This window comes from Triticum aestivum, chromosome 7A, assembly GCF_018294505.1.
Source record: "Triticum aestivum cultivar Chinese Spring chromosome 7A, IWGSC CS RefSeq v2.1, whole genome shotgun sequence".
In the NCBI taxonomy this organism is placed as follows: domain Eukaryota; kingdom Viridiplantae; phylum Streptophyta; class Magnoliopsida; order Poales; family Poaceae; genus Triticum; species Triticum aestivum.
Window position 1 is genome coordinate 564,225,676 of NC_057812.1, and position 25,586 is coordinate 564,251,261.

Sequence of the window (25,586 nt, forward strand, 5' to 3'; positions counted from 1 at the left end):
TTTTGTGAAATCTTTTGAATCCTCTCGATGAAATCCGCAACCGGCTCGGAATCATATTGGAAATCTATGCAAGTGAAAAAAAACTACTTTGAACTCTTATGTTGCATCGAAATCCATGAAAAAATATATGACACTAAACATTTATGTGGGAGCAATGTTCGGCCGACATGAATGTTAGCTTTTCGTTTTCCTGACCTTCATTCAATCAAATCAAACAAACAAAAAAGAAATCAGCGGAAAGAAAGAAAAGATCACCTAAAACCAGGAAGGCAACACTAAAATCCATTAAAACGGTCAGCTTGAATCATCAACCACTCCCACACCGAAAACGGGCAGGTCTCCCGCTGTGATAAAAACGGGTACAAGTGGACAACGGTGCCACCAACTGCCCTCATCACCCTCACCCTCACACGGCCACCGAGGACGGACGGAACGAGCTCCGTCGCGTCGCACGCAACACCAAACGCCCTACCCGGCCCCACCTGTCACTCACCCCGCATTTACTACCGCCACCTCGCCCTCCCCATCCGCCCCCGTTCGAATTTTCCACGCACGGCCGCGGTACGCCGATGACGGGCGGGGCCCGCCCGGCCCGGCCCCACGGCCCAGAAAGGCGTTACACTTGAATTTTCTCTCCCCGTACGAGCGAGCGAGGGGAGATCTCACTTTCTCCATCGCGCCAGCGTGCCCTTTTTACGTTCCGCCCCCTGGCGGGCCGGGGAGTTCACAGTCGCCTCCCTCGCTTGCCTCTCCCGGCTGTTACCCGAGGGGCGAGGAGAGAGAAACACGACGCCATTTTCTCTCTCCCCCTCGCTCCTCCTCCCCCTCTTCGTCCCCACATTTCCGCCTTCGCGACGAGGGCGACGACCCGCCCCCCCTCCCCCCTCCCCCCTCGCCCGCGCGCGCCGGTGCGGCCGCCGTGTTCGGGCCTGGGCCAGCTAGCGAGCTAGGCTCCAAACCCTAACCCTAGCCCGAGCGGTCCTCCGCCTCCGGCAGGCCGAGGCGGGGGCCCGGCCATGGGGCAGTGCTACGGCAAGGGCGCGTCCGCGCACGGCGCCGCCGGGGAGGACGACTTCGGGGTCGTGGCGGAGACGCACTCGCCGCCCCCGGCCAACGGCGCGCCGCAGACGCCGCCGCCGCGGCAGCCCACGCCGGTCGCCGCGGCCGGGACCCCGCGGCGCCGCAAGTCCGGATCGACCACGCCCGTGCACCAGACGCCCGGGGTCGCCTGGCCCAGCCCGTACCCCGCGGGGGGCACCAGCCCGCTGCCGGCCGGGGTGTCGCCCTCCCCCGCCAGGTCCACGCCCAGGCGCTTCTTCAAGCGCCCCTTCCCGCCGCCCTCGCCGGCCAAGCACATCAAGGCCACGCTCGCCAAGAGGCTGGGCGGAGGGAAGCCCAAGGAGGGACCGATACCGGAGGAAGGCGCGGTTGCGGCCGGAGCCGGCGCCGGAGCCGTCGCGGATGGGGCGGAAGCGGAAAGGCCATTGGACAAGACGTTCGGATTCGGGAAAAACTTCGGGGCCAAATACGAGCTCGGGAAGGAGGTGGGGAGGGGCCATTTCGGGCACACCTGCTCGGCCGTCGTGAAGAAGGGCGAGTACAAGGGCCAGACCGTCGCCGTCAAGATCATCTCCAAAGCTAAGGTGAGGGAACTGTGGTGGTATGCTGGTTTAAAGCTTCAACTATGGGATTTTAAAATTTTCAAATGTAAGCCGTTTCCGTTGCCGTAACCGCCATGCATTTCGCGCCATTGCATAGCTAGTAAGGGAAATATATGGTGCTTGTTGATGATCTGAATGATCGAGGTTGAACGATCACCCTTAGATTTGTCACTGAATCTTGGTGCGAACGGGAATATGGGAAATTTACGTAGTTGTCTAATTGATGTGGTTATAGGCTCACGTACAATTTACAGATAGACTAAAACTAATGCTTCACGTTTTTCTGTTGGGTTGAGGATTTCGACTCTTAGAAAGTTAGATTGTCGAGAAATTAAATATTATACTATAACATGGTTAATTCTTACTAAAAAGTTCTAGAGTGTTCTTCCCATGTAGGAGTATGTAGTTAGATTTGTGATGGTTGAAGATTGTTTATATTTAATTGTTTCTTCGTGGTATGATTTAAGGTTTTAGATGGGTTTCAATTCTAGCTGAAAATTATCTGAATCTTAATTCAATATAATGTGGATGCACGTAGAAACTTTAGGCGTTAGACTAGTACAGTGTTCTTGGTGGCCTACCCTATTCTTGCTAACGATAAATGATATTCTAACAAATCAGCAGTACATGTCCTAAGTCCTAACCTACCTTGTCACCTCTCCTTTTTGTTTATAGTTAATTAATAAAAAAAGGACAGACCCAGTGTTAGAAGCTCCCGCACCAGGTGGGGTCTTGGGAAGGATTATACGAGGGAAGCCTTACCCCGGCACAATGCAATGCAGAGAGGCCGCGTCGAACCCAGAACCTCTTGGCACAAGTGGGGAGTACTTCACCACTGCGCCAGGCCTGTCCTTCGTTTATAGTTAATTAATGCCTGTAGATTTTGAGGTGGATTTTGCAACACTCTCTGGGAAAGCTGATAATGATATTATTGTACTAGTTCCAGTAGTCAGTCATCTGAAGAATACAAGAGCTGCCGTTACAACCCTGTTGGTATTGTTAGTTTTGATCACAGAGTTGGAAATATCAGGCCCATTTGCCATTTGCAATCAGCAGGAGAGATGTCTATCAAGTGAAGAAAGATCCAAGGAGGATGCGAGGTTAAAGTTTATTAGGCGAAAAGACACTGGAGGGTGGCATTGCTCAATTGAACAGTATCAGAAAGAGTGATCTATGTTGTCCTGTAGGTGGCATCAACTGTCAGGGACTTCATAGAGCAGGCATGGCATACCGATGATCTGAATCCTGGATTGATCCAATCGCTAGAAAAATAAAAGATGGTTAACATATCTTCTTAGAACATCAGGGATGTTGTTAGCCAATGCCTAATTGTTTGGTGGTTTTTATTGGTCTGCTCGTGGGATCAGAATGTACTGTTGTGCACTGGTGGGCTGCTTTACTTTTAGACTTCTAGATTTAGGCGATGCATTCATGTTTTCAGAAAACACATGTTGATATTTAATACATTCTGTACGTTTGCTGGGCAAACAATGATGTTTGGTAAACATGGCCCGACTGGCAGACCGTGTTGTACTCCAATAGCTGGCATCTTCTTATACTAACTTATTAGGATTTTGCAGTGGGACTGGAGGCGTTGGTGTAAGCCGCGATAATTAATCCTATTATTAATTGGGCCACCCATGTTTAACAGAGCTCTGACTTGCCTAAAAAAATCATTCTCTCAAGCTCCTGCTACTAACCATATCAGTTTCCAAAGGCGAAAAAGACATCACAGGACATCATTTGTTCATAGGCAGCTTTACTTTGTGCGGGGCAATACTCTTGTAATTTCACATCAAATAATTGTGTGAAATAGCAATGAATTAAACTGTAGCATAGTTAATGATGTGAGCTCTGGTGTTCCATTGATCCATGCTTTGTCCAGTTTCTAAAAATAATTATAAAGGTGTTTTTGAGACATGACAGTTTTATTATACAATCAAATATTGTATGCAAATTTGTAGACAGCAAATGCTGAGGGCAGTAAGTAGCACAATTTGGAAATGAATCTGACTGTACTGATGGTTGATTTATTCCCTCTCGTTTTATGACTATATGCAACGATGCATGTAGCCTTTCGAAAATGCCACCTGTAAATCTCGTACAGTCACTAGCACTTTTGGAAAAATAATCGCAGATATTCTTAATAGTAGAAGACAACTATGCAACTGAAAAAAGTATTTCTGGGTCAGCTCCTCATTTGGATAGCACTACTTAATAAATTAAACAATTTGCTTTTGTGTTTGACAGATGACAACAGCCATTTCCATCGAAGATGTTCGTAGGGAAGTGAAGATTTTGAAAGCTCTATCAGGTCACAACAATCTTGTCAAATTCTATGATGCATGTGAGGATGCCCTCAATGTCTACATTGTCATGGAGTATGTTTTTATGTCCTTTTTATATGCCATTTTAATTGCTTATAATTTGTCCTCCTTTAATACATAAGACATTTCAGATTCTTCTCACATGTCTGAAAAACACTTTCTCGTGCCTCTACTTAATAACTATTTTATCTATCTTTGGATGTACTATCATTATTAATAAGCATTATTTACGGCATCTTTTGTAACGTGTGCCAGGCAGTATTTTTCTCATCTTGTTACCTTTTTAACAGATTATGTGAGGGTGGAGAATTGCTAGACAGAATATTAGCCAGGTACTTTTTGCAATTTCTTCATCCACTGCAAACTAGCAATATCTCTTAGTAATACTTACCAAGGATGCAAACTTGAACTTTTGAAGAGGTGGGAGATACACAGAAGAAGATGCTAAAGCGATCGTTGTACAGATTTTGAGTGTAGTGGCCTTTTGTCATCTTCAGGGAGTAGTCCATCGTGATTTGAAGCCAGAGGTACCCTTTGAAGTCTTAAAAAACTATTTTCTGTGTATTTTATGGATTCCTTCTCTGCTATCTTATCCCATTGCACTCTATTGTTCTTTCTTCCAAGGGACATTTATCATGTCTATAGCCTCCAAATCCTGTAAAATAATCAACCGCCTCTAATGACATAGTTATTTTCATTTGGACAGAACTTCCTTTTCACAACAAGAGATGAAAATGCGCCCATGAAGTTGATTGATTTTGGTCTCTCTGATTTCATCAGACCAGGTATAGTAAACTGATTTTCATCTTCATACGCACTAAAATGTGCTACAAGCTTATTAAAGGGATCGTCACCTTGATCAAGCAAATCCCATTTTCTGTTCTATTTGTTTCCTTTTTATTGGATATCTCTCTTCCTGCTTAACTGCTTATTGTAAAAAGAAAGTGCACATGAAGCAACTTAGCAAAGAAACACTGGGCGTGATTTGTTGTGCTACTTTGGCCGTTTTGCTTGAATGATTCGACATCCCTACCATAGTAAACATCAGTACATCTTTTAGTATATTACGAACTATGACCTGGTGTTTCTTATGAAGCCAAAAATTCCCATCCATTGGAACTTGACAGTCAACTTGTCATATGGCATATCCAGAAAACTAATGTTCTTCAATAAGTGAAGCTACTCTATTCAGAGCTCACTGTGTGAGTAACCCTCGTAGTGCAACTTTACCATCAATTTTAAATCGCTTCCTTGTAAAATGCTTCGATTAAAACTGGCATTCATCACATTGCAGTCACATAGGATCTGCCTCCAGCTAATGTGCGCAAAAATGCTGAATTTTACTTAGGTTAAGATGAACTCTCTTCAGGAACTGACACTCTATTTTGTAAAACCAACATTCTTATTTCCCCACTCACCACATTGTACGTTGTAGTTACATTTGTGTGATTTCTATGTGGCAGCCAGACATCACAAGACAATATGCTAAAATTGAAATAATTGCAGAAGTCTTTTTAAGGAACATCATAGATTTAGAGGATGGTCTCTTTAGCTTACATTTTTTATGTCAGCTTTCTACCATCTCACAGGATAAATAAACAAGATTCTCATCTCCATCTGTTCACATCCTTTCCGCCTTATATTTATCTATATTCTAAGATGAGTATCTTGATTTTGATGGAATGTTTTAGTTAAAGTATCTTGACTGCGATCGAAACGAACAGTATGATCGCGCAGATATAATGTCCTTTTTACCTTTGTCTGTGTATTTCGACTCGCGGAACTGGTTTGCATCGCCATTTTGATCTCATAACTTGTCTGTTAATTAGTTAAACTGTTAACTGAAAAAGAGATCATGTTGATAATTTAGTAAAAATAAGACTTAGTGTCTTGCAGTAATAAAGATAGTAACTCAACGATCGTGTCAAGAAAATGGTACATTGTCATATGCTGCAGCTTGATGATTGGCCTGAAATATTAACAATAAAATGAAAAATGATTATCTCGATCTGATCTTTTACGTGCGACTTGTGCATGGTTTTGAGTTATATGAAAACATTTGGTTATTGGCCATATTGTGGTCGCTACGTCCAATCTGCATATGATAATACAATTCACCTAACGCTTATAGCTTGACATAGCTGTTGCCCTGTTGATGTTCCAGCGTGAACCTCTTTCATGTTTTGATACGTGCTAGCATATACTCCCTCCGTTCCAAATTACTCGTCGCGGAAATGGATGTATCTAGAACTAAAATACATCTAGATACATCCATACTTGCGACAAATAATTCGGAACGGAGGGAGTATATTTCAGGAAACAGTGCTTGGAATGAACTTTGTGCTATTTTCCACCTAAATGCTGCTACATATTTATTTAGCTTACCAGATACTCTTTCGTGTTATATAATGCAGATGAAAGGCTCAATGATATTGTTGGAAGTGCATATTATGTTGCTCCAGAGGTTCTACACAGATCATACAGTATGGAAGCAGACATTTGGAGTATAGGTGTCATAACATACATTCTGCTCTGTGGTAGTCGGCCATTTTGGGCACGGACAGAATCTGGAATCTTCCGATCTGTATTGAGAGCTGATCCCAACCTTGATGATTCACCATGGCCTTCAGTGTCAGCTGAAGCTAAGGATTTTGTGAAAAGATTTCTTAACAAGGATTACCGCAAAAGAATGACAGCTGTCCAGGCATTGAGTAAGTTGGGAATTGCTTATTAAATATTATTGTGTGATGTCACAGTACTCATTTTGTGTTTTCTTTGTAAAGCCTTTTTTGGTAGACTATTTTATGAAAAATTAACCATATGTATAGTATTGATACCGAGACCGTAATACAAACATATTCCGTCTTTTTCTGCAGCTCACCCTTGGTTGCGGGATGACCAAAGACAGATTCCGCTGGATATTCTTGTCTACAGATTAATTAAGCAATACCTTCGTGCCACTCCTCTTAAACGTTTGGCGCTAAAGGTACACCATTGATTCCCATGACATTATGTTTGTTTCCAAGCGTTCTTTTGATGTTTTATCGATCTTACTGATAGTGATGCGCTAAATGTGCATGGGTGGGGTAGACCATCTTTGTCCAAGCAGGATCTCACTTATGTGCGTCAGTGTCCAATGCGAATCTCTTTCCTGTTTTGACATATGCTTACTAAGCCTTTTGCCAATACAATGAGTTTTATTTTCCATTTACTATTTAGGATTGCATGCTTGTTCTTATGGGGTGTTTTGAATGATACTTTTATTCGTCATGGTATTGCTTAGACATTTTCTTCCAGTCTTCCCCATGTAACTCTTTTATACGAGTTTGTACCAGAGTTGTGATGTAACTTGGACCATAAGCAGAACATTTGCTCTTATTGACAATCAGAAGGTTCTAACAGTTAGCTCTTTACCTCAGGCATTATCCAAGGCTTTAAAGGATGACGAACTCTTATATCTTAGGCTACAGTTTGATCTACTTGAACCTAGAGATGGAGTCGTGTCACTTGACAACTTTCGGACGGTGAGATGCTCTTACTGATTACTCGCTGTGTTTATTTTTGTTAGACATACACATTTGAAATTCAAACGTTGCAATCGTTTACCATCACTGTAACAATATGGTTTAGTGATACATGAGTGATGGTGTTTCTAGATTTTTATCTGAGTACTTCAGTGCGATGTGTTGCACTTATTTACATGTCGTAATAGAAATTATCATTCAGAGTTCAATTCTAAGAAAACTTTCTTGGTGCTTGTGAAAACCATGAGTGGATGTATTTAATAAGGATGAAGAAATGTGGATAACTTATATTGGCGTCTGATGAAATGACATGATAAATTATCTCCATGTATATACTTATCACAACCTTTTAATCATAGTGTTTCATGGTCTTATCCAGGCTTTAACGCGGTATCTAACTGATGCAATGAAGGAATCAAGAATTCTTGAGTTTTTGCATGCGGTAAGGGTCTTTATTTACTGGCCATAAGCAATGGATGGTTTCCTCTTTGGTTACTTTGGCGCTGTTACTAATATCATAATAATCTGGTGCCTGTGTTGAAAACTTTGAATTAAGACATGCCAAATTATCATAGAACATAGTTGTCCAACTAACATAATTGGTGCTTCTATAGAGGGTTAATTTGTTTTTTACCACATTTGAATTTATTACCTTCTTATCTAGTTATGCACTGTATTATATTGCAAACAAAAAAAACTTGTACTGTATTTTGGAGTTTGACAGCAAGGGGAGTTTTTGATCATCCTATCTGGGGGGTCATGGTCCCTTTGAAATCTTACACATGTAGACACAGTTTGCCTTTTTAATACTGTTAACCATAATTTTAGCATACTTTGATTAATTTTGCTGGATAGCTTATGCAGCCGCCCAGTCAACATATCTGTTTCACTATTCATATTACTGGACAAATTCCATTTTTAAATACAATGTTGAAAGCCATGCGTTGATACCTGATGTAGTTGTTTCTGGTTGAGCTTCTTTCCCAAATTTTATTTTGTTTTCCTGTTATAACATTGTGTAATTAGTAGTCCAAGTTGCTGACCTCGTTCTTGTTTCTCTCAGTTGGAACCACTTGCATACAGGAGTATGGATTTCGAAGAATTCTGTGCGGCGGCTATAAGCCCTTACCAGCTTGAGGCCCTGGACAGATGGGAGGAGATTGCTGGAACAGCTTTCCAGCACTTTGAACAGGAGGGCAACCGGGTCATATCAGTCGAGGAGTTGGCACAGGTAAGCAGAATGACAGTAATTTTAACAGCATTTGTCTCAGTCGGGCTTGGGAGCATAGGATAGACTTTAGGTTCTCGCACCACACAATAGCTAACCTGGCCTCCCCATTTGTATGCAGGAACTAAATCTTGCTCCGACTCATTATTCCATCGTGCAAGATTGGATCAGAAAAACAGATGGCAAGCTAAACTTTCTTGGGTTTACCAAATTTTTACATGGTGTTACAATACGGGGGGCAAACACAAGACGGCATTAAGTAAACCATGCGGAAAAAAAAAGATGTATCTGGTTATAATTTTACCGCTGCTCATTATATGGCTCTGATTTTGTTGTTGCCCCCCACCCCACCCTGCTTCTTCTGTCTTGTGGTTAATGATCATTCTTCTTCTTTTTGTGATGTTGTTGGTTGTTGTCACCATAGCTCTTGTAGAGAGAATACATGTAAAAATCTTTTGTAATGAAGGCGATCGGATGGTTTGTTCGAGAAATATAGTGTTCAAACGTTTTCCCAAGCCCCCACATCCCTTGCCGTCTGGTATCAATGCATCGATGCAGCTGGTCGTAATGCTCAGCTTAATACTTCCTTTGACCTGAATTACTTGTCGTAGAAATGGATAGAAACAGATGTATCAGAACTAAAATACATTTAGATACATCCATTTTTGCGACAAGTAATTCGGGATGAAGAGAGTACTACCTCCGTCTAGGTGAATAAGTCATTCGCGCAGTTCTAGGTCATCGATTTGAGCAATTCAACATGCGTTATGTGTCATGAAAAGTATATCACTATATTTTTACACGGATGTAGTTTCTAAATATATATATTTTGTTATGTATAATACATATTTAGATAGTTAAATCGTCGACCTAGAACTATGCGAATGACTTATTCATTGAGACAGAGGTAGTAACATTTTAAGATGCAATGTCCAAAAATGCACTGCTCCTTGGGAAGAACGTTGTCTCAGCTTTCAGGCCCGTTCTCTCACGTGCTCCATCTTCCTTTCCGCTGCACCATCCAGAAGCTTCTGAACCTCTATTTTCCCTCTGAATTTCCGTTGTGTCGATATAGTGGAGGAGGTCAGCCCCGTATACTGCACGGCGTGGCATCATTGACCATGTGCACCACTCGAAGCTGCAAACTTCGTGTGCTGTCTCTCGCCGTCTAGCTGCAGTTCCCCCTGAGTGGAGAAAATTCGCTGTGTCATTGCCAATTGCAGCGGCGGCCTCTATCAAATCGCGACGCGGCGCTGTAGCTGAAACCGATCTGAATTAATCTTTTTTTTTGCAGCTGGATGTTGAACAGCAGGTCAGCGACATGCACGTGTAGGCGAGGGGATCATTTGTGATACCAGTTACAGACTTGTACTTGTCTCTGTAATGACACTGTTTCATTGGTTGATTTCAGTGCCATGACAAGGAGATGGCACTCAGAAAGAGAGAGGTGATGATGAAAGGGAAAACCGCCGGTGAAAGCAAGCAAGAGATCATTCTCATCCCATCCCCCCCCCCCCCCCCCCCCCCCCCCGGCCTGGATGGCGATAGCCGGCGGCTAATGATATCATCAACGCGCTTACCCGAAGACGAGTCTCCCAAAATCATATTGGCACGGTCGACATGACATGTCTTGTTTATATGGTGATGAAAAAATACACTTACACACAGTCGAATCCCTGCCATGGTTGAAGATTTGGAGGAAGCAGATTAATAACCCAATCCAAGGGTCAAGGGTGAAGGAGCTATATATCTACGCGCCAGAGATCCAGTGCACGCACCTCACCTGAAAGAAACATCATTGCAGAGCATTGTTGTTCTCCCTGTTCTGTGCCCCCCCCCCCCCCCCCCGGCGCAGTCCTGCACAGTTTCACTAGTCACTCAGCGACGAGTGGACTAAAACAACGGCTGCGAGCAGTATTTTGTTTCCCAGCTAGCTGCAGCAGACTGATGAACCTACGAAACAAAAGGAGAGATTATTCATAGCAGTACGTCTTAATCAGGCGGACGTGGCGGCAACGCGGACGCGCGGGCAGATTACTGTTAGCTGACGGCGAGATCACACGTGACCTACTTACTCCCATACGGACCTCCGTCGAATTCAAACCCCTTCTCTCTTTTTTTTTTCAGAAAAGAAAGATGACCCTCGGCCTCTGCATCTGAACAATGCATATGGTCATTTTATTAATTATTCTTGCATATGGCCTTACAAAGTAATACAATAGTAAGCCTAAAGCCGTCGTCTAAGCAACTCTATCCATTTGATGAAGGAGCGCAGATAGCCTGGGCCTAATACTAAACAGACATCGCAGCAAAACCTAACATCTAAGATCTGAGGTCCCATTCAAGACGCCTGCCGGGCATGTGTCTCATCGGTTCGGCATGCACTCAGAGGCCGCCGCCGCCAACTGTCACCGCTCCATCTTCAGAATTGTACTGATGCATCAACCTTGCTCGGTCCAGCTATCGTCGACGCCACCACGACGCCCAACGGCACCTCCTCCCTGCGCGCAAACAGCTGAGCACGTTGCGGTCGCCATTGATACACCTCAGCACCATGCTGCCAAGTACCACCAGCCGACACAGCTTGAAGTCTTTGGAAGATCTGCCGTGCGTAGCACCTGTCGGTCAGGCATGACTTGACATCTCCATCGAAGCTCCGTGCAAGATGAAGCCCCTCCACCTCCAGCCTCTCTGAACGGGACGGGAGCACCCTAGAAAGACACGGCGAAGAGTTGAGCACCACAATCACCACGAGAGCCGGACCAGCCGACTGCCATGGCGAAGCGACACCACTAAAGAGATCCGCCGCCATCAGGAACGCCAAGAACGCGCTGCAGCTGTCCCACCTCCCCGCGGACCCAAAGCGGCGCCTTCAAGAAGGTGACAGAGCCGGGCACCGCCGCCGCCCAACCAAAGTTGTGGGTTTTCACCCGGGTGAAGGGGGACGACGAGGGAGAGGGAGCTGGATCCCGAAGCCGCCTTCAAGAAGGAAACAACGCCTGGAGCGCCGCCGGCGTCGTGGCCGCCGCAACCGGCCAAGAAATTACTCCGATCCAGAGCTCCCAACCCCACATCCGCGCAGTCCGCCACCGGATCCGGCCGGATTGACGAGGAGGAAGCAGCAACACTTGGGCACCGTCTTCAGATCTGGCGAAGGAGAGCAACAGGGGTTCCCTCCACGCGGCGCCCGCGTCCACCGCCAACTTGCCGCCTGCGCGGCCGAGTAGACGCGGCCGTCACCTCCGGCGAGCGCCGCCCGCCGCCAGGACGACGCCGCCCTCACCAGCAGAGGCCGCCGCCTCAAACCCTAGGCCCGAGCCCAAGCGGCGTCGCGACCGAGGGCCTCGCCGCCACCCTCATCGGCGTCCGCGCGGGGGACCCGACGCCCGTCTCCAGCGACGGCGAGGACAGGAATCGAGAGGGGGAGGAGGCGGACGGAGGGGTTGGTCGCCCCCGAGTCGCCCTCGAGAGGGCGACGCGAGGGGATATTAGTTCGAAGCCTCGGGCCTATAAAATTGGGGGAGAATTTCACTTCCCCGGCCTCTGCACCAATTAGGAATGTATAAGGCCTTTTAAGTACTCCATCCGGTCCTTTTTTACTCTGCATATTAGGTTTGTCTGAAGTCAATCTCATTCAACTTTGACCAAGTTTATATAAAAATTTATAGACATTCACATAACAACACCAATATCATTAGATTCATCTTGGAATATATTTTCATATTATATTTATTAGATATTATAGATGCTAATAGTTTCTAATATAAATTTGATCAAACTTAGCAAAGTTTGATTTTCGGCAAATTCAATATGCAGAGTAAAAAGGACTGGAGGGAGTATGAGGGCATGTAGAATGGTTGATAAGACAGTTTTATCTTAAGTCTTGCATGTAATTTAGAGATGACAAAAGAGTATGTCTACAATGGGTTATATCTTAGCCTTATCTTCAATAACTAGCAATTCCTTAAAACATGGTGAGACAAATTATGCTAAAAGATCATCTCTTGTCTTATCTTAAATAAGAGAAGACAAGCCTTTTCTTATGAGTTCTCTCACCTCCACCTCATCATTTATCCTATGTAACACTCCTAAGATAGCACCATTGTACATGCCCTGAGTACTAAGATTTTTAATTTCGGTTATGCTCTAAGCCTAATCCTTAATAAATGCGTGAGTACCCACACATTAGCGGAGGATGTGTTCCAATTCCAAGTCATGCAGGGATGGTCGAGAGGGAACGCAAGATTCCTCTTTCTTCCTCCAGACAGCGGAATCAATCATGCAGTCTACGTACGTACGCGGGTACACATGCATATCCACATGTATATACGTACGTGCACGTGCACAGACGCGTACGGACGTTAAGATTCCTCAGAAAAACGGATCGAACTCACAGTTGGTATGATCCATGCGCCAAATTACACACTCATCGAGAACCTAGCACGGGTCTAGTTATTTTGTTTTTAAAACTAGGCAAAAAATTTGCCATTTTCATTAAATAAGGAAGAAAGTTTAGAGTTTGTGGTCAGAGGCCGAATTACAAAACATCACTCTCGCGGCAATAAGTTACGCAAGTGCTTATCCCCGGCAAGACACCACAGACTATACTCCTGTCACATCCCTAGTTCTGGTAATGCATAGTGCCAGCTTCTAGTGTTGCATCATGTTTAAATTTCTCAGAAACTTGAAATGGGGATGACAGAAACTCCCAGCACCACCCAACTCAACTAGGGTTACTAAAATACTTTTCAATGAATCTGAAATGCCCTTCTAAAATGTTCATCATCTTTGCCCTGGTCTAGAACCTATGACGAAAATGGTGCACACTTTTCTAGGACAACAAAGGGTCACTGAATTAAATCATATTCTATTTGCAATTGGGCATTTAAATGCTATAAAATATTTTAAATGATCAAATAATTATAAACTAAAATGTTTGCCGTTGCTTATATTCCAAACAGTGGCATTGAGCAGTTTTATGATTTTTGAATCTATTTAAGAATTTTAGTTAAAGCCCTAAAGTGACAGCAAAATAGAAAAAGAAGAAAAATAGAAAAGGAAGGAAACCTACCTAACTTACTTGTGCAGCCCACCTGGCGGTCCAAGTGGCCGGCCCAGCCCACCTCCTCCTCCCTGTCGTCTTCCTCCCCCTCGCCCCGAAGCAGCTCGGTGGCGAGCGCGTGCGCCGCCGCGCGTGGCCACACGCCGGCCACCTCCAGGATGCCTGCCTGCGCCTCGACCCCCCTGAGACGCCACGCACCCCCAGGCTCTCTCACTCTCCCTCGCTCCTCCCCCTCCTCCGCTCTCCCCCTCTCTTCCTGAGCACGCCGTCGCCGCCGCTCACTGCCGCTACGCCCACCGCCGTTCCCTTGCATCGTGGCCGTGACCTCGAGCTCCGCCTGGACCCCAAGCCCCTCTTCGCCGACCCACTAAAGCCCGGATGCCCCCAAGACGACACCGCAGCGTTTCTTCCCCGTCCACGGCGGCCGGATGCCCCCGCCCGATTCATCTGATCCCGCTTGTCCTCGAGCCCTTTGAGCATCCCCTTCCACTCGAGGTGAGCTCCTCATCGTTTCGCCCCAAGCCCTGTCGCCCCGCTCGTCCCTTAGCTCTAGCGCCACCCTGCCCGAAAGCTTGCTCGCCGTCGGCCATGTCGCCACTGCCGCTGCAGCCACGGAAGCTTGCCCTGAGCATCGCCCCATGCTCAGCACGCTCCCAAGAGCCGGGCGCGTCCACCCGTTCGACCTGCTGTGCCCCTAGCGCCAACCGAACCCGTCCGAACTCCGACAGCCGCCGTTCTAGACGCCGCCGTTGATCCTAGCAACCGCAGCTCCGGCCACCACCACTGGTCGACACAACTCGCTCCTAGGAACAGGTAGGAGCAAACCCCGCCTCAAACCGTGGGCTGTAGCGAAATCCCGACGATCTCCGCCGCGCAAAATGGTCGTTGCCGGCGAAACTCCGGCCACTGATGACGTGGACGTCATTAGGCGCTAACCCAGCCAGCTAATCACCCTAACAGCCACTGACAGCGGGCCCTACTGCAAGGTCAAACCCAGTCAACATTGAGTTTGACCGAGTTTAGCCCCCGTGTCACTGACGTGTGGACCCCACACGTCAGGTTTGACTTGGAACAACCCCGGTTGACTTGGCGACGTCATGCTGCTGTCATGCTGACGCAATAAAGCCTTTTTGACATTTTTATTAATTCAAGAAATTCCAGAAAATAGCTAAAACTTCTAAAATTCATAGAAAATAATCTATAACTCCAAATGAAATAAGTTATGTATGAAAAATGATCAGAAAAATCCAATCTATCGATATGTACCATTTTCATGCATGTTAGAACAACTTATGACTACTGTTTAGGACAAATGAAATGAGTGGCATTTAAATAACCACATATGGAGTTTGAATTTGAATCTTGGGTTCAAACCAACTCCATTTAACCTGTTGCTAGTTGCATTAGCTCAAAACAAAGCATATTGACATGTCATGATCATGCATCATATTGTTGCATTGCATTGATTGTGTTCTTCCTTGTTTGCCGGTATTTGTCCCCTCTCAGTAGACGTGGTTTCGACGATGAGTTCGATGACACCGATGAAGAGTTATATCATCTTCAGAAGTGCCAAGCAAGCAAAACCCCCTTGTTCATTCGATACAATCCCACTGTCTCGCTCCTGCTCTCTTTTACTGCATTAGGACAACAACGATTCATCTGTTACTTGCTGCAGTAGTTGAACCCATTTCCTCTGCATGACCTATCATTGCCACAGTAAATAGATGAAACCCACTAGCATGAGTAGGAGTTGTTTGAGCCTTGATGTGCCTACTCATTCATGTTTGTTGTCATGCCTACTACTGCTTAGAGTTGAGTCAGGTCTGATTCATCGGGGATGAATTGGAAAGTTGTGAACATGTCCTACTGTTGAGAGCTAACTGTGTAAACACGATTTGGTAAAGGTAGCGGTGAGAGGCCATGTAGGAGTACATGGTGGGTTGTCTCATTGAAACCGTCCTCAGGAACTGAGTTCTGTGTTTGTGATCCATGAACAGCTACTACCACACATTGGGATCCTTAATTGACTCTCTCGACTTATTAATCGCCTTGATCTCTGTCCAGGAGTTGCAACTAGTTTCTGGTGTTTGTAGGGTATGTGTTGGAGGCCGTGCGTAGCACTGACCCTAGGGGTGGGCTATGATGCGGTAGATACACCGTGGCCCAGTGTACCGAGTCGACCGTTTGGTGTCTCGGGAACCCTGCACACATCGTTTGGGGCTGTGAGCGAAACCCCGACCGGATCTCCTCGCGGATGGAACCCGAATAGGTGATAAACCTGGACTAGAGACTTGTGTGGTTAGTCAGGTCGTGGCCAACTCCCTCGCCAGGCTTCCGCTTGAAGGTTGCCGAGATACACGAAGTACATGGTGGTAAGTGGCGAGAGCGTGTGTGAAGAAGTACACCCCTGCAAGGTTATAAATGATCTATTTGAATAGCCGTGTCTGCGGTAAAGGACTTCTGGGTTGCCTGTATAGTTCATAGACAAGTGAAAGTGGATACTCTAAAATGTGCAAGATAAGCGTGAGTGCTATGGATGGCGTTCTCGTAGGGAGACGAGAGCGGATCCATAGTGGTGTAGTGATTGGTGAATATGTGGACTCGTGTGCGCCACCTCAAAAGAGTTACTTGCAGTCGTAGTTTATGATAGCCACCGAGTCAAAGCTAGCTTGCTGCAGTTAAACTCCACCCCCTTTGTTGATACCGATGCATATGTAGTTAGTTCTGATGTAAGTCTTGTTGGGTATATTTATACTCACGTTTGCTTAATTTATGTTTTTGCAGAGAGACTTCAGTCTCGCTAGTAGTTCTGTGTGGACTTCGACGTTTAGCTTGATACCTCAGCTATGATCTTGTGCCCTCGGCAGGATCTGGTAGATAGCCAGGCTTCTCAGCCTTTTTCTTTTATAATTGTCTGTACTCAGACAAGTTAAGCTTCCGCATGTGCTTGTTGCTTGTATGACTTGAATGCTGGGTCATCAGACCCATGTTTGTAATATTTGGCTCTTCGAAGTCTAATGAATAAATACTTTGAGTTGTAGAGTTTTGTTGTGATGCCATGTTGTATTTACACATATCGGGCATATTGTGTGTATGATTGAAATGCTTGGTATGTGTGGGATCTGACAACCTAGTTGTTTATCCTTAGTAGCCTCTCTTATGGGGAAATGTAGTCTAGTGCTTCCACTGAGCCATGGTAGTTTGCTACAGCCTGGTTTATCGGAGTCCCGCTAGCCCAGTTACTACTGCCTCGGAACACTTAGACTGGCCGACATGTGATCCACTTTGTTCCTGTGTCTGTCCCTTCGGGAAAATGTCACGCGGTGACTTCCGGAGTCTTGCTAGCCTACTACAGCCCGGGTTCCCGGAGTCCTGTTAGCTCAGTTGCTACAACCCGGATTCACACGCTGATGACCGACACGTTTGATGCTGGTTCATGTATGCCTGTCCCCGTAAGTTAGCACCACTTTGGGTTCATGATTAGTCATGTCGGCCCGGGTTCTCTGTCATATGGATGCTAGCGACACTATCATATACGTGAGCCAAAAGACGCAAACGGTCCTGGGTCAGGTAAGGTGGCACCCGTGGGAATACCATGCGTGAGGCCGCAAAGTGATATGATGTGTTACATGCTAGATCGGCGTGACTTAGAATCGGGGTCTCGACAACTTTTGTATCAGAGCCTGACTGCCTATAGGATTACCAAGCCAAACTGGTCGAAGTTGAGTCTAGAAATTCTTTAGTTATATATGGGAATTGATTGTGGATGGGAACGTAAGGCTCTTTTTACTCCTTTACCTTATGCCCTTCTGATTCGAGTCATCTTATCTTCCTACGGGGTTAAGGAACTAGGCTTTCTCTTCTTTCTATCAGGATCACGTGTTACTAATCCGTAGGCTTATAGGATTGTTGGCTTTAAGCCTCAGTTCAGTTCCTACTACTTCTGTGTATTGCCAGTTGGTCTTGAAACCTTGATATTGTGATGTTAAGTGGTTATGCCACCATTTTCAGGATGTCTCAAATCTGTCTGAGCATTTACAACCGTTATGCTGTCCGAGTCATCCCAGGTTTCTAAATAGTCTGATGCATTTGTAAAACTCTCCTTACCGTTCTGAAGTTTCTTTGTGCCAGATCAACCACACTATCTAGTGTGTTGAGGTACTTCATTGCCTCGGTATATATGTTGGAATTGTTGTTATGACCCCAGTCATCTTAGAGAACCACTCAGTAATCTAGCAATGCTTTGTATCCCCAGTGTGATGATTCTGGCCATTATTCTCGAAAGCATCCCGTGATGCTACTTAGTAGTAGGTATTCTACTCCTGGGTTTTTGAGCCCAAAATTCACCCTACTTACTTCATGTTGATAGTGTTTGCTAGTTCCTTTAGGATATTAGTAACCTTTGCAATAGTCCTCAAGGTCCATGATATTTCCTTCTTCCAATACCATGAACTGCTTATGGCAGAAGTTCCTCGTTGAACGGAAAGATCACAACCAGAACGCTCTTGATGAGTTCTTGATTCAATGTTGTGACTCTGCCAGTTCTACCTTTCTGCATGGGTTATCCGGAAGAAATATGTTGAGCTCGTTCGACATGCTAATCCATGCATCCACAACTCAGAAAATCATATGTTCTTTTGAGTTGTCCCTCTTTAGTTGTCTTCTGACCTTCGTCTATCAATTGATAGTCAAGAGTATGCGTGCATTCGTTCATCGATTCCTATTACTCTTGTGGTCCGTCAAGCCATTCTATTCCGGAATGACTAGGAGAAACAAACTCCAGTACCTCATCCATATCCAGGATTGGGTCAAAGTAGTTGTATCTCGCAGATCAAAATGCCAACCCAGCTTTTGTTCTGTTCTACCTTTGAGTATTACCATCTTTTATATCAAGAATATCATAGGAATTGCACACCATCCTATGAACTCTTGATACAGTGACACTTCTCGCCATTATTATTCATTTCTCGGTTCCCGTGTTGTTGCAACCGGAATGCCGGCAAGTGAATCGTGGTGTGTGAAATCTATACTCCTAGCTACTCTGTTGCTTGGTAGTTAAATGGATAATAACATCATTCTTAGCATGCTGATTATTGAATCATCACCCTGAGGTTGATCGTGCTACCTAGTCCTTACTTTCGGTGCACTCTTCAATCAATGAATTAGGATTGTGTCAATCCCTCGCTCTATTGATCATATCGTCTTGCCCTGAAAAGCAAGATTGTTCTCGAGCTTAGTAACATGTTGGTGGTTCGTGATTTTCCAAATATCTTCTCGGAAGTATCACCAGGTTGTCACCTGACCGCTATGTTGAGTTCGTGATCAAGTTGGTTTATCTCTATGAACCACCCTTTCTCCAAGAATCTGTGTTGGATACCCTGAGCTAGTTGGTTAAGCTAAACAACAACTTGGAGAGTTGGAAGATAAAAGCTTGTCCGAATCACTTCACTCCAAGGGGATATCTTTGTGCGTGTGTGTTGAAGAAAGATGATATCTTCATTGATTGATCCTCGTGGTCAATTGTTGGATCTATTATCTTATCCAATCTTTGATTTGAGTACGGGCTACCGTCAAATCAAATCAGAACCAACGTTTTTTGTAATGTTGTCTTACTCGTGGTCATTTCCTCGAGCATACACCATTATATCTTTCGGGTCTGACCAATGCTATCACCTTGTTCACATAATTGAGGAATTCCACTTATATGGAAACCTGGATGAATTTTTGTTGAGCCCATCGACAACATTTTTACCTTCCTCATGATTCGTGTTGAACATCTAGCTGGTGTTGGAAACTTTGTGAGCAATGCTTTCGTGTTCCGTTCATGAAGCATATGTTGGATGAAAGAAGTGACTCCCTCTGATTCACGTGCATTTGGTGCAAGTTCACGCCGTGAGCTCGAGAAAGATTGTTTTGCTTTCTTTGGAATCATCCCAAGTCAGTCATGTATGTGCAAAGTATCCTATGGTCTGACAGACTGATCAACTTCATTCTATATGTATCCCTAGCACACCAAGCCACTGATTGATTTGTTCAAGGAGAAGGATTTCCTTCGTAAGAGCTAACCCGGACTTATGTAAGGACTTTGATATCCTCGTTGATGGTTCCCAATCAGGACTCGGTAGTGTTTTATTATAAGACTGCTATGTGGTCATGCTTGTCTGCGACAACGTGTTCACATGTGTGTAGCAGAACCAGCTCATGTTTTGGAGCTTGCTATCGTAGCTCATTTCCCGAGAATCTCGCAACGTCATCTCGTGAATTTGCGTTGCAAACTTTCATTTCTCTTTCTAGACTTGATGAGTCTGGAATATTCTGACACCAACCAGATCGGAATTTCAGGCAGATATGATGGTTGGAACGTATTCCAAGAACTATAATATTGGTCTCTCTGTAACCCGGTGAAGTGGGTGTCGTGGCCAACACACCCATCCGGAAGACCTATTATTGTAGTATCTTGATTGAGGAAGTTGGCCACCTCCCCATAAGGATTTCGTAGGATTTACTCCCTAGATGTCCCTTATGGATTTTTGTGCTCCTGAAGTCCGACCTTTACTTGATGTTCTAGATATCAAACCATATCTATGAATGGGATACGCTAGTACATCAAGGAGAACATTAGAAGCGGATTGCTAAATGTCTCTCGGTCGATCATCCAGATTCTGTTTCCTTGGCCTTGCTAAGGTGAAATCTGAGAAGGTGTTATCCTCCTTTGCATCTGCATCGTCCATCACCATTCATCATGGTAGTATGTTGTGTTACCAGGATCCTTGACACGGATATTGGTAAAACCTTGATGAATATGGAAATGCTCAAGTTCTTGAGAGCACACGCAAGCACTAGGTCTTATTGTTGGCATTAATTGGGATTTGCTTCCAGTCTTCTTCGATTATGTTATAACCTTTCAAACAGTGGACTCACTCTCTACTATTGAGTTTCTCCGTAGTTACTAGAATCATTCCCAGCATTTGCATCTTGTTCCCAGCTTGCATCGCCATTGTGCCACTCTACTCTGGATTACCCTTCTCAGTAATTACTAATCAGGGTCATTTTCAAAAGTGGTCCTACCCTGGGTTCCATCCATTTCCGATGATAAGCAAAATCACCCCTTGTGTTGTCTTCAACAAGGTAATCCACATCGTCCATTCTAGTCTGGGTATGCCATCCCTTCGTACTCCACCAACGATTGTTGTGATTGCCTCATGCTGATATAAAAGTCTCAGTGATCTCTATATCAAAAGTAATTCCTTTTGCCACTTAGGGTATTAATTCTACGAGTCACCCTTCTCTAAGGTGTCTTATTATGGTATCATAGCAACTCAATCCGCCCCACGTTGGCAACCGTTCACCACCTTTTGAAGTGTGTAATTGTTGTCTACCTAGAACCTCCGTCATCTGTTTCACTCCATCCCTCTAGATGTATGCTTCGTGTCTCAGCTCGAGAGATGTTTCAATGACTCACCCCGTGAGTTGATCCTGAGCTGTTAGATCCTCGAGAAGATCGATCCTTCTAGAGTTTTTCTTTTCCTATCATTGTCATGTTGGTTAGAGTGCTCAGAGCAAGACATCGAGACAAAGATGGTGATCGAATCAATGTTTTTGTGAAGTGCAACCTGGATCGTGAAGATTATGTTAGTTTGCGTTCCCCCTTCATCTTGCCTCACGTCTTGAATCTTGGGACAAGATTCTTGTTTAGTGGGGGTGAGTTGTCACATCCCTAGTTCTGGTAATGCATAGTGCCAGCTTCTGGTGTTGTATCATGTTTAAATTTCTCAGAAACTTGAAATGGGGATGACATAAACTCCCAGCACCACCCAACTCAACTAGGGTTACTAAAATACTTTTCAATGAACCTGAAATGCCCTTCTAAAATGTTCATCATCTTTGCCCTGGTCTAGAACCTCTGACAGAAATGGTGCACACTTTTCTAGGACAACAGAGGGTCACTGAACTAAATCATATTCTATTGGCAATTGGACATTTAAATGCTCAAATAATCATAAACTAAAATGTTTGCTTTTGGTTATATTCCAAATAGTGGCATTGAGCAGTTTCATAATTTTTGGATCTATTTAAGAGTTTTAGTTAAAGCCTAACGTGAAAGTAAAATAGAAAACATAAGAAAAATAGAAAAGGAAGGAAACCTACCTAACTTACATGTGCAGCCCACCTGGCGGCCCAATTGGCTGGCCCAGCCCACCTCCTCCTCCCTGTCGTCTTCCTCCCCCTCGCCTCGAAGCAGCTAAGTGGCGAGCGCGTGTGCTGCCGCGCGTGGCCACACGCTGGCCAGCTCCAGGCTGCCTGCCTGCGCCTCGACCCCCCTGGAGACGCCACACACCCCCAGGCTCTCTCACTCTCACTCGCTCCTCCCCCTCCTCTGCTCTCTCCCTCTCTTCCCGAGCATGCTGTCACCGCCGCTCACTGCCGCTGCACCCACCGCCGTTCCCTTGCACCGTGGCCGTGACCCCGAGCTCCGCCTAGACCCCAAGCCCCTCTACGCCGGCCCACTGAAGCCCGGATGCCCCCAAGACAACGCCACGACGTTTCTTCCCCGTCCACGGCCGCCGGATGCCGTCGCCCGATCCGTCCGATCCCGCCCGTCCTCGAGCCCTCTGAGCATCCCCTTCCACTCGAGGTGAGCTCCTCGTCATTTCGCCCAAGCCCTGTCGCCCCGCTCGTCCCCTAGCTCTAGCGCCACCCTGCCCAAAAGCTTGCTTGCCGCCGGCCATGTCGCCACTGCCGCTGTAGCCACTGAAGCTTGCGCCTGAGCATCGTCCCGTGCTCTGCACGCTCCCAGGAGCCGGGCGCGTCCACCCGTTCGACCTGCTATGCCCCTAGCACCAACCGAACCTGTCCGAACTCCGGTCGCCACCGTTCTGGTCACCGCCGTTGATCCTAGCCATCGTAGCTCTGGCCACCACCACTGGTCGACGCAGCTCGCTCCCAGGAACACGTAGGAGCAAACCCCGCCTCAAACTGTGGGCTGTAGCAAAATCCCAACGATCTCCACCGCCACGGCGAAACTCCGGCGACTGATGACGTGGACGTCATGAGGCGCTAACCCAGCCAGCTAACCACCCTAGAAGCCACTGACAGCGGGCCCTACTGCAGGGTCAAACCCAGTCAGCATCGGGTTTGACCGGGTTTAGCCCCCGTGTCACTGATGTGTGGACCCCACGCGCCAGGTTTGACTTGGAACAACCCCGGTTGACCTGCTGACGTTATGCTGCTGTCATGCCGACGCAATAAAGCCTTTCTGGCATTTTTATTATTTTAGGAAATTCCAGAAAATAGCTAAAACTTCTAAAATTCATAGAAAATAATCTATAACTCGAAATAAAATAAGTTATATATGAAAAATGATCAGAAAAATCCAATCTATCGATCTGTTCCATTTTCATGCATGTTAGAACAAATTATGACTACTATTTAGGACAAATGAAATGAGTGGCATTTAAATAACCACATGTGGAGTTTGAATTTGAATCTTGGGTTCAAACCAACTCCATTTAACCCATTGCTAGTTGCATTAGCTCAAAACACAACATATTGACATGTCATGATCATGCATCATATTGTTGCATTGCATTGATTGTGTTCTTCCTTGTTTGACGGTATTTGTCCCCTCTCAGTAGACGTGGTTTCGACGATGAGTTCGATGACACCGATGAAGAGTTATATCATCTTCAGAAGTGCCAGGCAAGCAAAACCCCCTTGTTCATTCTGATACAATCCCACTCTCTCGCTCCTGCTCATAAGGAAGACAATCAAATAACACCTCATGTTTCAAATTTGTTACATAATGTTTACCATACGTGCATGCTACGGGACTTGCAAACTTCAACACAAGTATTTCTCAATTTCACAACTACTCAACTAGCACGACTTTGATATTATTACCTCCATATCCCAAAACAATCATCAAGCATCCAACTTCTCTTAGTATTCAAAACACTCATAAGAAAATTTTACTAATCTTGAATACCTAGCATATTAGGATTTTAAGCAAATTACCATGCTATTAAGACTCTTAAATAATGTAAGTGAAGCATGAGAGATCAATAGTTTCTATAAAACAAATCCACCACCGTGCTCTAAAAGATATAAGTGAAGTACTAGAGCAAAACTATATAACTCAAAAGATATAAGCGAAGCACATAGAGTATTCTAACATATTCCAAGTCATGTATGGCTCTCTCAAAAGGTGTGTACATCAAGGATGATTATGGTAAACTAAAAAGCAAAGACTCAAATAATACAAGACGCTCTAAGCAAAACACATATCATGTGGTGAATAAAAATATAGCTCCAAGTAAAGTTACCGATAGAAGTAGACGAAAGAGGGGATGCCTTGCGGGGCATCCCCAAGCTTTGGCTTTTAGGTGTCCTTAGATTATCTTGGGGGTGCCATGGGCATCCCCAAGCTTAGGCTCTTTGTAACGCCCTCGATGCACTCACTACAGAGCATGGCATGCCAATCTAAGCATACAACCATCAAGAATACACATTGTATAAGCTAGACATAGCAAGAACAACAACATAGCATGCACGGATCAACAACAACATCCTCGGCAAAATCGCTAACAAGTAGACAACCTGCCAGGAATTACGAAATAGCAAAAGTAGAGCTCGATTGACTCAAGCTAGGGTGCTCCATAATTGCAAACAAAGACATGGATGGATAGAGCATCACAATATAACAAATCATCCTTACTGATCATCCTCAAAAGAGGCACAGATCACTAGGAAACAACATGAACATATGGCATATTGATAAAAATAGATCAAGGACTTAGTGAAATTCTAAGTCCCTGAAATCAGCATTAACGAATGCACTACTTTGCAAGCTTGTGCTAGTCACCACACACATCATAAAAATACATGGTAAGCACCTTTGTAAAGATGGCATGGCATATAACAAAACACATGTAGAGCTCAGGAGCATATCATGCACACATTAATCATGGCAAAAATGACAAATAGCTATTTGGTGCAACAGATCTGACAGTTAACTCAAATATCTCTCTTCCAACAGCATTTCAGACATCAAGATGAGCTCAAATGAAAATGATGCAATGAGATGAAATGATGTACTCTCTGAGACGAACATTTTGATATGCTACACTCCCAAAATGGAGCTACGGATGCGGAGTTATAGCATGATGAAAAACGCAAAATATTAGGGTTTCGGGAGGAAAGTCAACCCTGAGATTTAGATCTAGATCCAGCCGAGCACGGAATCGAGGATGGTCGGGGTTTCGCTGGAGTTCGTTGGGGAGGACGCCGGACTTGAGTGGAGGAGGCCGACGGCTTGCCGGACGACGAGGGAGGCCGGAGAGGATGACGGGGCGACGCCGGCGAGGTAGAGGATGCCCGGCGGGGTCGGCGGCTCGCGGTGGCCCGTGGTGGCCGGAGCTTGCGGCGGCGAGGCGCGCGTCGCCGGTGGGCGGCGGAGCAACGTCGGAGGCGGCGACTGGCGCCGGGCAGAGGAGGAAGACGACCTCGGGCGGCGGCGGAGGAGAGCCGGGCCGTAGGGGCCTGTGTTGGGCCCCGGCGGGCCCGCGCGGGTGGCGGCACGGTTGATGTGGGCGCGGGGCGGCGGCGAGTGAGGAGTTGAGACGTGGCGGCGGCGGCTGGGTCGGACACGTCCGGCCCGAAGTGGACGCGTCCGGCGGCGAGAGGTGGGAGGAGACTAGGGTTTCGTTCGTGATTTCGAATGGGGGTTCTTTAAATAGGCATAGGGGGAGCTAGGAGAGTCCAAATGAGGTGCGGTTTTCGGCCACG

The 25,586-nt window shown here is 45.6% G+C and overlaps 1 protein-coding gene across 1 annotated transcript; it reads left to right on the top strand.

The window, feature by feature from the left end:
* The first annotated feature begins 867 nt into the window (after positions 1-867).
* Positions 868-9,262, top strand: LOC123148266 (CDPK-related kinase 3). The gene is made up of 11 exons (XM_044567649.1): positions 868-1,643; positions 3,912-4,042; positions 4,279-4,320; positions 4,407-4,515; positions 4,695-4,773; positions 6,403-6,699; positions 6,865-6,974; positions 7,408-7,512; positions 7,892-7,954; positions 8,576-8,743; positions 8,862-9,262. The coding sequence occupies exons 1-11, from the start codon at positions 1,017-1,019 to the stop codon at positions 8,997-8,999; spliced, it is 1,869 nt and encodes a 622-aa protein (XP_044423584.1). The 5' UTR covers positions 868-1,016; the 3' UTR covers positions 9,000-9,262.
* The last annotated feature ends 16,324 nt before the right edge of the window (positions 9,263-25,586 follow it).